General features: G+C 44.9%; 2 protein-coding genes across 3 annotated transcripts in view; one reads left to right on the forward strand and one right to left on the reverse strand.

Moving 5' to 3' along the window:
* Positions 1 to 8,439: 8,439 nt before the first annotated feature.
* The window catches only part of SELENON (selenoprotein N), a 39,064-nt gene continuing 34,544 nt past the window's right edge, over positions 8,440 to 12,959 (forward strand). Inside the window, exon 1 of one of the 2 annotated variants that reach the window (XM_086940893.1) lies at positions 8,440 to 8,556. The gene's annotated coding sequence lies outside the window, so the exon portion shown is untranslated. The remainder of the gene's footprint in view (positions 8,557 to 12,959) is intronic. The other variant, XM_086940894.1, reaches the window with a different exon arrangement.
* LOC147685001 (large ribosomal subunit protein uL1) lies at positions 11,596 to 12,314 on the reverse strand. The gene has a single exon (XM_086940892.1). The coding sequence runs from the start codon at positions 12,293 to 12,295 to the stop codon at positions 11,642 to 11,644; it is 654 nt and encodes a 217-aa protein (XP_086797018.1). The 5' UTR covers positions 12,296 to 12,314; the 3' UTR covers positions 11,596 to 11,641.

Genomic DNA, 12,959 nt, shown 5'->3' on the forward strand with positions numbered 1-12,959 from the left:
AGCTGGAACCAATCTCCAGGGTGGAGCTGGTCCCAAGTAGATACACGTAACAGAAGAAGGGACTGGGAACATTACCCTTGGAACCCAAGAAGAGAGCAACCCTATGCAGAGGGCTGGAGAGGGGCACCGACTAGTAATCATTTCTCAGTTTTAGAAATGGTTGATTGACCATCAAGCAACCAAACATCTATTAAGAATAAGTCTAAAACTCCTTTGCCTCCTGTAAGCCCAGGGTCACTCCCAAGTCAAGCTGGTGAACTTTGTATGGAACAAACCACTGTGGCCCTCATTAATAAGTCCAATTCTGGGTCCACGAATGCACAAACTGACGGATCTCTGGCTCCCCTTCCGCACTCAATTCCCGATCAAACCCACTTTCACTCCTCATCAAACTACTCCGATTCTAACCAACATATGTCCCTCCTAACCTGGAACATTGCTGGTCTTTCCAATAAAGCAAATGACCCAACCTTCCTGAACTTCATAAACACCTTTGATATCATAGCGCTTCAGGAATGCTGGGATCTGTCACCTACTAACCTGGTCGGCTACAGCACACACTTTACTCCAGCCATTCAGTCCAGTAGAGGCAGACCTTCGGGAGGCCTTTGCTTATACGTATCAAATGGGCTCAATGTATCTTTAGAATGCGTTGAGCTCGCCCCATCCGATCTCAGATCAAATTCTATTGGTCTCTCTCTACAGGCCTTCAGAATGACTGGGAAAGAGGTAGTCAGCTCTCTCATCATAAACCTATATAACAATGCACGGAGAGGTGACCAATCAAAATTTACAGAGTTTCTGTCTAAACTTATAAAGAAGGGCATGGGAGGGTCTTGCTCAGATAGATATATAGTCATCTTAGGAGATTTTAACTGTCATCTATGCCCACACAGTGGAACTAGGGTCTGTGATCTAAGAGCCCCAAATGGCGAATACACCACCCACTTCGAGCACACAACCGTGGGATCCCAACTGAACAACCTACTTCATGAATGGGACCTGGGCTTCTTTAACGACTTAACAGTGCCCTCGACTGATTTCCAACCTACTTTTCTCGGAAGGGGGTCGCTCACGACAATAGAATTCATCCTGCTGTCCAATAGTCATCATGGCGACGCTCGAGAAACCAGGAGAGAAGACCTGGTCATGAGCTATCACTATCCAATTAGTGCTAAAATATATACTCCTTTCAGTGGTAATAAATCCGGGAGCACAACAGAAAATCTCCACTCACACTCTATATCCCTCTCATCGAGAAACGGTTATACTATAAAAGGGGCTAAAGTTGACACAACCAAATTCCTTGAAAAACTGATTATGTTTGACCCTGACTTATTCCGGACTTGCCTAGAATACCCTCCCAACCCACAAGAAATTATTCTTGCATTTGACCAAATCGCAATACAAATCAGGAAAAACTTGACCAGAAAACACAATAAAAGTAATGCGCCCAAGAGCCCTGGTGGGTTCGATCACGAATGTTCAAACACACACAACATCCTAAAGGCTACCCTCAACAAATCCCCAAAAAACTTGCTGGAAATAAGATCCGCTCGTGCTGCTTACAAACAGGCAATCAAAAATAGGAAAAAGGAACTGAAAATTGCCGCCTGGGAGGCATTGTTAAAAGCAAGCACCTTAAGGGACAACACTGCCTTTTGGAGGGAGGTCAACGCCCCTTTTTTCAATGATAGTTCGACTGACCTCATAGAAATCGCCATCACGGAGGAAGCCTGGATAAATTATTTCACCAAACTGTACAAATTAGATGAGCAGATTGAACCACTTGACCTGGTCACACTACCAATGGTGAGAAATGAGACTCAAAGAAACCATACAGAGTCCTTTCCGCTTTCCATTCACTTTAATTATACAGAAGTGGAATTCGCCATTCTTGAAAGCTCTAATGCCAAAGCCCCTGGCCCGGACGGAATTCCTATTGATTTATTTAAAGACAACATTCAACTGTGGGCACCAATTATTACAAACGTCCTTAACTCATATGCTCTCAAAGGATTCCCCGTAACGTGGCAAGAAGCTATCATAATACCTATTTTTAAAAAAGGTGAAAGAATGGACCCAAAATGCTATAGACCAATATCCTTACTGGATTCTATGATGAAGGTGGCTGGGAGAGTCCTGCTGAACCAACTGCAAGCACGGGCTCAGGAAAATGATATTTTGTCTAAATTCCAATATGGTTTCGTTTCTGGCCTTGGGACAGTGGAACAATGTCTCAATTTAGCTTTGATCACCGACAAATATTTAATGGCAAAGAGGAGCAACATATACATGACCTTCGTGGACTTAAGCTCTGCTTTTGATTGTCTTAACCATAGTATTCTCTGGTCTACCCTCACTGACATGGGAGTTGATCCTAACATACTCGCTTTCATAACAGAACTGTACCGAGGAGCTGGGGCCAAGGTTCGCTATGGAAAGGACGGAACCTGTACGAATAAATTTCCCATCAGAAAGGGGGTCAGGCAGGGCTGCATCCTCACCCCCTTTCTTTTTAACCTTTATATTAACAGTGTTGCTGACTGCCTGGCGAAACTGGACGTTGATTACCCTAAAATAAATGGCCACGCAGTCCCAATTCTTTTATATGCGGACGACGCTGTTATTATGTCCAGGACCCAACTAGGTCTACAAAAAGCACTGACAGCCTTTTCAACATTCATGGGCGTGAGAGGCCTTAAGATTAACGTAAGCAAAACTTTTACTATGTGTTGTAGCAGAAAAAAGAACACTTCTTTTAATACGTTCATTAATGCAACCAAGATTAGTCTTACGAAAACTTTCAGCTATCTGGGTGTACTTTTTAATAGCAAAGGGTCATGGAACAATGCCATTCATACTCGAAACTTGGCTTTTATCAGGCAAATTGGAGCCCTAAAGAAATTCGCCACAAAACTAGGTGGTAAACCGGTTGGGATTCTGTTGGACATATATGCAGCTAAATGTGTTTCCACTGCAACATATGGTGCTGGAATCTGGGGTATGGCGGACTGTCAAGAGATACAAACCAGCGAGAACGCTTTCTTGAGATACCTGCTGGCTGTCCCTCGATCCATCTCTACTACAGTCTGTCACAATGAGCTTGCCCGGGTATATATCTCGGACACAATCAAAGCCACACCAATTTTGCTATGGCACAAAATATGGTCTTCGGAAAAGACAGTCCTGAACCAAGATGTGATTAAGGACTGTATGGCCTTAACTGACTCAAGTAAAATACCTTGGCTTGCCTACGTTAAGAAATTTTTAACATCACTGGATTTAGCTGATCTGTATGATAACCCGACTCTGTTCCTAACAATTTCTAAAAAGGACCTCCAGGCCCGCTGTTTAGGTCTACTTGAAGACAGGCGCTCCTACTTTGAAGGCTATAAATCATCGATTGCTCACCATAACCTCCTACTTCACGATGCAGGCATCCCCTCTTATCTTTCCCCGACTCTCTCAACCTATACGAGAATCCTGCTAACAAGGATGAGGAGGGATTGCTTTTATCGTTTACTAACATTTCCCCTCACAAACGACTGGTCTACTAACCTGGTGGCCTGTCCTTGTGACAATGTTTCCAAGCAATCCAACATACACGTCCTTTTGTTCTGCAAATTTTATGACTGCGGAAGAAAGAAACATCTACTCCCGCTCCTGAAGCTGTGGGGCTTTAGACAGTGCAGGCCAGCCTTACTCAAGCTATATATGCTTGAGGATGAACACACAACTACTGCAGCTGCTAGTTTTGTGAAATTTGCAGTAAGGTGTAGAGCGTCTATGAATTGATTGTTTTCCGATTCCTGATACCTACGCTTTGTACAGCCCAAAAGATTCTTTTAATTCCCCCAGTGTATGCTTTATGTTTGAGTTTTTTTAACTCAATTTTATGCTGTATTAAATGTGCTTTTATGATTTTCTTTTGAAAAAAATCGAATAAAGCTATTATTGAATTGAATTGAATTGGGTAATATGCTGTGGATGGTTGATGAATGACCGGCTTGTTATTCTCCTTGAAGAGTTTTCTAAGGGAATAAATCTGACTGAGATCTTGTGCTCCTTTTTTTCCTTTGGTGGACTCCGACCATTTTGAGTTGCAATTGCTTTCCTCAAAGGAGGAAGCTCTTTTGTTGTAATTTCACCTTTGGGTTTGAGGAGGGTTTCCACATTATGTTTTTCACAGATTTCTGCAGATATTGGTTTTAATTGGTCTTTCTTTTTTTCTCCACTAGGTATTTTAACATTCCTATTTGGGTATTGAGCATCTGATTGGAGTTTTCCAATATATTCCCCAGATATGTAAGGATGGATTCCAAAATGTTTTGTAGGGTAAACAAAGATTTAGATACCGGAGTGTATTCGTTAGAGAGTCCTGTAACCTTTAAGAGTGAAAAGTCTGGTGATTGATTAAGAGATCCGTCTAGGTCGTGTGGTTTTTGTGACGTGCTGTTCTGGATAACCTGTGACGCCTGTTGTTCTGCCTTGTAAAAGATCAGATCCTTAATGTTGATATCTGGGCTGGTGACATCGTAATCTTGAGTTTGCTGTATTTGAAGTGATTTCAGTATTATTGATTCCAAAATTGTGAGGTTAGCGTTTGGTTCATCCGGGGTTCTCTGGGTACTTTTTAAAGATGCCTCTGGGGTTTTTGATTTTGATTTAGAGCGCTGTTTTGTGCTCCTATCTTTTCATCATGATTATACATCTTATTTTGATGGTCTTTTTGTTGATCTTTTTGTGTTTGCCCCTGATAGTCTGTACCTAGTTTTATCAAGTATTTTGTTATTCCAGGGGTCGTTCGAGATTTTCTTTGATGAACCAACTTCCCCGCACTCCTTCTAGATGCTTGTTCCGTTCCCATTCTTTTCATGAAGATAGTTCTTGATCTTAATTTTTTGTATGCCATTTGACAATGCAGATGTTTACTTGTATGTTTTGATGAATGATAAATGAAGCAATCTTTGAATGCTGAACGTTGGGGAGATCTTTCACTGTATCAAAACTAGCAAGCCTTGTCTGACAGCTTGTCTATGTGATGTCTCACTCTCAGGGAAGTAGTCTGACCCTGCTGTTTTTTTAATCAATGACTGGGAGTGTTGTGCTGACTGAACCCCCGCAAAGCTTCTTCTGCCCCTTGGGTTAGTTTCCACGTCGCCCCTGTTGGCCAAATTGGTCCATGTCTCTCCACTGGGTCAAAGATGGCTGCTTATTGAGGATGTCGGTCAATTCCCCGACCTAAGTTAGCTGAGATATGTCATGGACGGTTGATATTAGATAGCTGGAGCCGTAGGATAACAAAGAAGTTCAGGGCTGGGGCGGTGGGCAATCCAAGAGCAGGGCACACTAGGAGCACCGCAAGCCGTGCCCAACCTAGTTGGCCCACCTCAGCGTGCTCCCTGGGCTGTACACTCTGCAGCCGCGGCTAAAGGCAGCTGCGTTCTCACTTGCCCGCCCTTCTCCACTCCTCTCCGCACCTTCCTCCAGTTAATGCAGTGCAGTGTCTCAAACCGGGCAGGTCCCCCCGACACTCCTTGGAGCTGGCGCCTCTATGTAGACTGTTACCGCCGCCGCCACCACTGCCGCCGCCTCTGCAGCAGCACGGTTCTGCCCTGACATTGACGTTAACCAGTAAATCAGTGGAGAAAATCAATGGAGTGCTGGTCGGGCTAGTGGGGCCTGTATTCTGTCAATACCCTGGGCTCTCCTTCCGTTCCTTCAGTGCCCCTGGAGCTCTGCTGGAGCAAGCACCGACCTCGCATGCCGGTCTCAGAGCAGAGTACAGCGTGCTCTGTTTCAAGAGCCTGCAAGCAACAGGGGTTGTGGGGTTGCAGGAGCCACGGGAGCTGTGGGGGTCACACGGAGTAGCTCAGCAGGTTCATGAGGGGCTCGGCTCGGCAGGGCTCTGCAGTAATACAATGAAATGCCGGTAGAGCCAGTGAAGCAGATGAAACACCGATAAAACAGCGAGGAGCGGAGCAGCGTCCACCACCACTGCGCTCACACTCACTCGCACAGCATCTGGCTGAAACCTCACGAAAACCTAGACTGAGAGTTCCTGGCCTGTCAATTCGATCTGGACTGTTCCCATGGGGCACAGGGTCAAGACTGATTTGCATATGGCTGTGTCCAAACTGGGGTGGGTAGTGGGCAAAAGAACAATGGATTTAACCCAGATCTTTTGACTTGGGGAAAATGCTTGCATTGTCAGCATTCCATCCATCATTTGTTTGCTGTAACACTTTTCTCCCTAAGTGGGATGGATATGCCCAGACGTGGGTCCCTTGCTCACCGTGCCACTGGATTCAAGATAGCCTGGCTAAAGAAGGGTGACATACCCTAAAACCGGTCCCAGGATGCTTGTTTCCGGTCCAGGGAGGACCTGGCATGGCAGTTCGGTCTGCACTGTTCCCTTGGGGCACAGGCTCAAGACTGAGTTGCATATTGCTGGGTCAAAACTGAGGTGGCGTAGTGGGCAAAAGAACAATGGATTTAACCCAGATCTTTTGGCTGGGTAGAATGTTTGCCTTTTCAGCATCCTGCCCATCATTTGTTTGCTGTAACATATCAAGTTATTGCCATTATCTATTCATTGTCACTGATACCAAAATTATAGACATGTATTACACCATGGGGTTGATTACGATGTTGTTCAGAAAGGCACGACCGGCATTCAATTCATCCGAATCCGATTCAGAACCCGCCTTTCCTACCGACTCGTACAATTTCCGAACTACCAATTACGATGGCTGGAAAGTGTTCTGACTGTCTGATTCTGTTCCTAAAGGCCTTGGAAGTAACCGAGTCAGTCGGAATTGAAACGTAGAGGTCTACGGATCGCGTTTCCAGCCGAGCGATAAGGATGTCAGATTTGTACAGCCTTTCCGAATCAGTTGTTCTGACACGGATCGGCTGTCGGAATATGACTTTGGGGGCCAGTGGCAGGCCCCCCTTCACCCCGGGCCCTCCAAATCGGGCCTGTGGGGGTACCTAGGGGTCCCCTCTTCCCATGCATGCACAGTGAGGCAGGCACCAGGGGGTGCCCTCTACAGGGTGCTAGGTTTTCCCCAACCACACCTTTTCTCAATCTGCCTCTTAGTGAGAGTCCAGTGTTCATGATTAGTCAAGCAGAATAATTGTAGTTAGTCATGTTTGTTTCAGTTTGGTGACATGAATTTTCGAATATTCCCATCACTTAGATTAGTGCGAGGTTGAGCAAGTTTTACATAGGTGATTTTCACCCCCTGGATCCTTTATATTCCGATGAGATGTGACGTCATATTTGGGGAGGACTGCATCAGAAAAGGGTGAAGCTGGACAGTATAGTAGTTAGTGCGTCATGTGCCCTTGTACAAGGAAGAAAATTGGATCTCTGGCTACTGTTTGAATTGCTAAATACTTAAATAACAAGGGTTCAGTGTGCCCCTCAGTACTTTGGACCCCTGTGCCACTGTACCTGCTGCGCCAATGCAAGCTGCACCCCTGAAACTATATGCAACACTCTGGGGACACCATGGGCGGTTGAACAGGGAGCAGAGATGGTGCACCTGAGATCCAGGAGGGGACTATTGAAAAATAACCTTTTCGGATAATTGCAAGTCTTAATCAAAAATACAATTATTCCACATCAATAACAACAATACCATGATTCAAACTCTCGCAGCATAATTTACGTTGTGTACTCAGCCGCTACAAAAATATAGCAGAGAAGGGTCGTTTTCTTTTTAAATCTTCAAATTGCACGACGATACACATATCGGTTGCATTTGTTTTTAGTTCGTTTTCGTTAAGCGCTTAAAGTCCGCGCTATATAAAAACGCATAAATAAAATGGGTGGGCGAACATATGAATGAGAGAGGGCAGCAGTCTTTTACAATAGGCTCTAGCTTGCAGGCATCCGGACTACGTGCATTCTAGGAGTAAGCCAATGGGGGAAATCTAGGGGCTCTGGGAACACTAAACAGATGTTCAGCGGCATCGCTGCCTTGGGGGTAGACAGTTAAGTGCTTCAGCACCCGGAAGAAGGCTTAAGTGCTACAGCTACCAGTGGGGGTGGGTTGGAATTAAGGACACTTAAAAACGTAGGTTTAAATAGAAGAATGCAGCCTCTACATACATCGGTCCTTCAATTTCATGCTTACCCAAATTGGCCATGGTGTGGTTTGCTTAAACTCTACGTTGAAACGTAGTTACAGTTCTGTTTGACTGTTTCCTAAAAATGTGTTAAACAGCTGCAGAGTTCCAGAAGTCCCGTTTTTTTCTTTGGACTATACCACTCGGCTTGTTTTTAGCGGGGGTGATCTGATAGGAGTTTTAACCCCTGCAACGCCGTCTTTATATATCAGACGACGCTTCCCATCCATTTATAGATAAGAGTAAATTTCTTTCTAAGGACACATAACGACATCAATGACCCACGAGAATGATGTTTTACTGAACCAAAATATTTATTTTCCACCCCTCCCTGCCCTTCTTGGCTGTCCTGCATTGGTACGTTGTAGCCCATACACTGTCACTGACTGCTCACTAAGTCTGCGTGCATTGGGAGGGGTAAGTTGTGATTTCTTTCGGCTGTCGTTGTTTGTGCTGGTAACAAACCGTAATTTACTGGTTCTGTAACGTTTATATTGTGGTTCTCTGTTAGCTGGCTGGCTAATATTAGTGTAGGCACACGCGCAGAATCCCGATTTAAGAAGATGGCTGCGTCAGAGATGTGATGTTCACATTGTGGGCAATGAGACGCCTCAGCTTTAACGTGTTTTGCAGTTTTTTCTCACTTATTTAAAACCTGCATCTTATTTTAAGGGGCTTTCATCTTCAGAGCAAGAGACTTCTCTCTGACGTTCGTTTCTGGGGAATGTTATGCGCCCTGGGATACAGGACAAGGCAAAGAGCAAGCTTTATATTTCCAAATCGATGTTAATAGAATTCTGTGCAATATAGGGTACGTGAATGACGTCAGCTCCATTTTTTACGTACTGGCTATAATTGGCCTGGAGTAAATCAATCAAAAATGATTCCCAGGAACACCATTCAAAAATGAAATGCATTTATATGGGCACCGCACAGTGAGTTATACCATCCGTTCGTTACTGTTTTCTGTGTCCGGAAGTGCCGCACTTGAATAAGTTAGAGCTTTCAAGTTTTCGAGGTCCATGCCTGGGCACTTTATCCAGTCTGTGTTTTTGGTAAGCTTTGTGAGACTTGCAGTCCTGATTTTGCAATAATAGCCGAAATAGTTCCAGGATGCCAAGTTAAAATCTGACCCGGATGAGCTACTCGCCCATGAACCCAGGAAACGTCAGAGCGCTGATCATAATTTGGTAAAATCCTCTATTTTTAAACATGCGGATGCTGCCGCTGTTTGCTTTAATAAGGATTTAGAAGTAGCCTGACTAGATCAAATACATTTGACATGGTTTTGTAATGTGTTTGCTGCATTACATTTATATGTCAAAGTGAAGAAACTGTCTTTTACACATTTATTTTTTCCTTTTTTCTACCGTCATTTACATTAGTTTCTCCTATGCTACACTGCTATCAAGTTGTATTTGTTAGTTCTTATGTTGCAATATATATATATATATATAATTTGTTTATATATATATATGTGTGTGCAGGGTTTTAAGTGGGTTAAAAAACTGGTGGGTCTCGCAGAGGGGCGTGGTCAGTATAATTAAGGGCGTGGCTTAAAACTCGTAAGCTATAAATCTGTGCTAGGCACAGTGCGCCATTACATGTAATGGGGTAACCCTGTAACCCTCAGAACCTGGGTGGGTAATAGACAAAATAATAATGGTTCTGCCGGACAGAAATACACACTGCTTTAGTATTTCAATGTTTCCTTTTGCAAGTCTCGTTTCTAACCAGGATATCAAGACAGATGTACTAATACATTCACAAACGAACACACTGACCACAAAGAAAAAATGAAAGCAAATTTTTACTCAAATACTTTCACATGTGAAGACAAATTACTTCAATCACTGTCCCTAACGAATATTTAAAACATATATGGCACAAAAACTTTGTGCTAAAGCATAATACACACTAAAAACACCAAGTAAAATGTGTTACTTCATATACTTTTTGGAATCAACAACTGTTGGACCTAGGGAACGCCCAGGTCACATAGGGTAGCCTGGCACAGAGTGGAAACAGCTAACCTCCGAGGCTTTAGTGTAATGCTTACAATTCACTCACAGTGACTCAATGACCTACCACTAAAAATAAAGGACACCACACCAATTTTAGAAAAATACTGGTTCCTTTTATAAAACTCTTTGGTATATGTTTCTTTCCTTTAAGCAGGTTTGCAAATTCAGTTCAATACATCTCCTCACATTCAATTATTAGTTCTTTTCAAAGTTCATATGACAGTTCCAAAACTTCTCTTCCCCCAAATGTAAAGATCACATAGAAAACCCTTACAATTTAAATTTGCAATATTCATTCACTTCCCCGCTAAGGTATTGATGAACAATCAGGCTTCTTTACAGCAAATCAAACTGATACATTACATTTAATAGGATGCAGCTTTCCCCCACAGTTTCACACCTTCCCGTGAGGCTCTGGTGCAAGCAGTAGAGTAACTGAAGGAGACAAGGAAGTTATCACTTTACTGTGGCTCAATTCTTAAAACATACTACAACCTTGGAAAACTACTGGACCCCGGCAGAGTTTTCATAGGCCCAGATAAGCCTTCCGTCATCAATTACTCCCACCACCAAGGTTGCTTATCATGATATTAAGGATCTCCCCGCAACCTCCTGTGAACCCAACTTCACTCTTCACCTCAGCTCACGGTTCACTCTCCCTCCCCGGGCTTGGTTTGGGCTATCGATTTCACTTTTAGAGAGCCCCCTCCCCCAAGAGCGGATTGTCTCAGGTTCGATGATTCAAATGGAATTGTCAGTCATATAAGTTTACGGGCTCTTCAACAGTCCCCGCGCCATTCAGTCCGATGAGGGTTACGGCAGGGCAACAGTCTCTCCTCCCCGCCCGACTACTTTCCCTCGCTTACTTGGTTACTGTAGGTCTTCTCGAACCACTTGCGCTGCTCTTCAAGGTTGCCAACAACCGCTGACACACGCTTGCCTTGCTACCCCGGCTCTGCTACCACATCACGAAGCGTCGAGCCGTCGCTGGATCTGCAAGGGCGTTCTCCTCAGTCACGGTGGGCTCCTCCCACGTCCGGCCTCCTTCCGCAGACTCTCCGCCTCTTCCGACGTCACCTCAGGCGGACTCTGGAATGAAAACACGGATCAGCTGGGCCCGCTTCCTCCGACCCCACGACAGGGTTCTCGCACGGCGATGAGCGTTCACTTCTTGATGAGTTGTCAGCTGCTTCTGCTCACTGTGAGTAACTTTTCCTCATACACTGCAGTCGCGGAAGGTGGGACCTCAGTCCCCTGATTCTTGCTCACTCAAAGGTTCACAGAGAGGGTAACTGGATTCACTTCAGCCGCGCTCGTGCCCTCAGAGCAATTCATCACAGTCTCTTGGTAATCACACCGCTAGAGTCACCAACGGTTGTGAAACTCGTCACAGAGTCTTCTGGCCTTCAATCCGAATTCTGTGGTAGTGGGGTTTGGTTTTTTAAGCTTTATAAAAATTTATTCTGTCAATGCAGGGCTTAATACAGGCGTTGGGGCTTTCCCATTGTGCTCTTGATGTACAAAGCCCGCACATTCTGCCAGTTCTTTTTCAGCAGTGAGACCAAGAAGTTAATGGCAAGATGGATGTTGTACACCAGCTCATCCTCTGTCATTTTAACATGGCCAACAGCAACTGCGAGGCAGAGGACCTTCTTCATTTGAAACTTGATGGTGGATTTCACTTCATCAACCTTTGCCACCATGTTTTCATTGTGGGTCAAGAGCGAAGGGAATTTTCCAGCTTTGTTTAGACCAGGTCCCAGGATACGGGGTATCTGCTTAATCAGAGACTCCGATGCCAAGAAGGCATCATACTTCTTAGCCAGTTTTTTGACCATCTTCTTGTTTTTATTGAGCTTCTTCAGTGCTTCTATGTCCATGTGGGGCATGTCAACAGCCTTGGCCTCATCACAATGTTGCTGGTCTCCCAGGACGCAAACAGAGAACTTCGGACGGGGGCAGGACTTGAGCCTGACTGTGCCTGAGAAACGCTTGTCCTTCTGAGGGTCATAGTTCTTCAGACTAATCTGCAGCTCCACAGTTTCCAAGAACTTGCGGGGTTTCTGCGTAGAATTCTGTAGAAGTTCTTTCACCCCTTCGTACAGGGTGTCACGGGAGACTTTGCTACTCATCTTGACTCAGCGAATGAACAGAACAGGGGGGGTCACTTCTGAGCAGAAGAACAGCCGGCCCACAGGTCGATCGTGTCCCCACTAGAGTATTATCCTCCACCTTAAGTCACTTCCCTCCGCACTGGTCAGTTCTCTCACTGCACAAAATGGCTTCCTTGCCCCTGCCCTATTTATAGGCTGGCCACCCAGGGTCCAGCAGAATCCAGAAGATTCTAGAAGGCCTAAATGCTATCCTATGCGACAGGTCTCAGGTGGGACAGTTGTGACAGTTGAAAACCACCATTTTGTAGAACTGGGTGGATTCTAGTCAGAAAAAGGCACCTGGGCCTGAGGTAAAAAAACTATGAGGGCAAAAGAGCATCTATCCCCAGGACAACACCATAAAAATCTAGTGGACTCAAAAAGATAAAAAGTGTATGAGGGGCAAAAAGGGGGCAAAATAAATAATTAATAGGAGGGGCTACGCAAAAAGGCCAGACAGGTCTAACACGCGTCCCCCCCAGCTGAAAGTGGGGAGAGCTACCCAACCCCTTGGGAGTCCTCATCACTAAGGCGGAAATACCTAGAGAGACCGTCTGCATTGGCGTGGTCCACTCCAGGCCGATGTTCCACCCGGAAGTCCATTCCCTGTAGGGAGATGGACCATCTCAACAACTTGGGATTT

This window comes from Lissotriton vulgaris, chromosome 10, assembly GCF_964263255.1.
Source record: "Lissotriton vulgaris chromosome 10, aLisVul1.2, whole genome shotgun sequence".
In the NCBI taxonomy this organism is placed as follows: domain Eukaryota; kingdom Metazoa; phylum Chordata; class Amphibia; order Caudata; family Salamandridae; genus Lissotriton; species Lissotriton vulgaris.

Excerpts from the sequence above, each read along its gene's own strand:
- LOC147685001 (XM_086940892.1), bottom strand. The coding sequence starts at position 12,295 with ATGAGTAGCAAAGTCTCCCGTGACACCCTGTACGAAGGGGTGAAAGAA.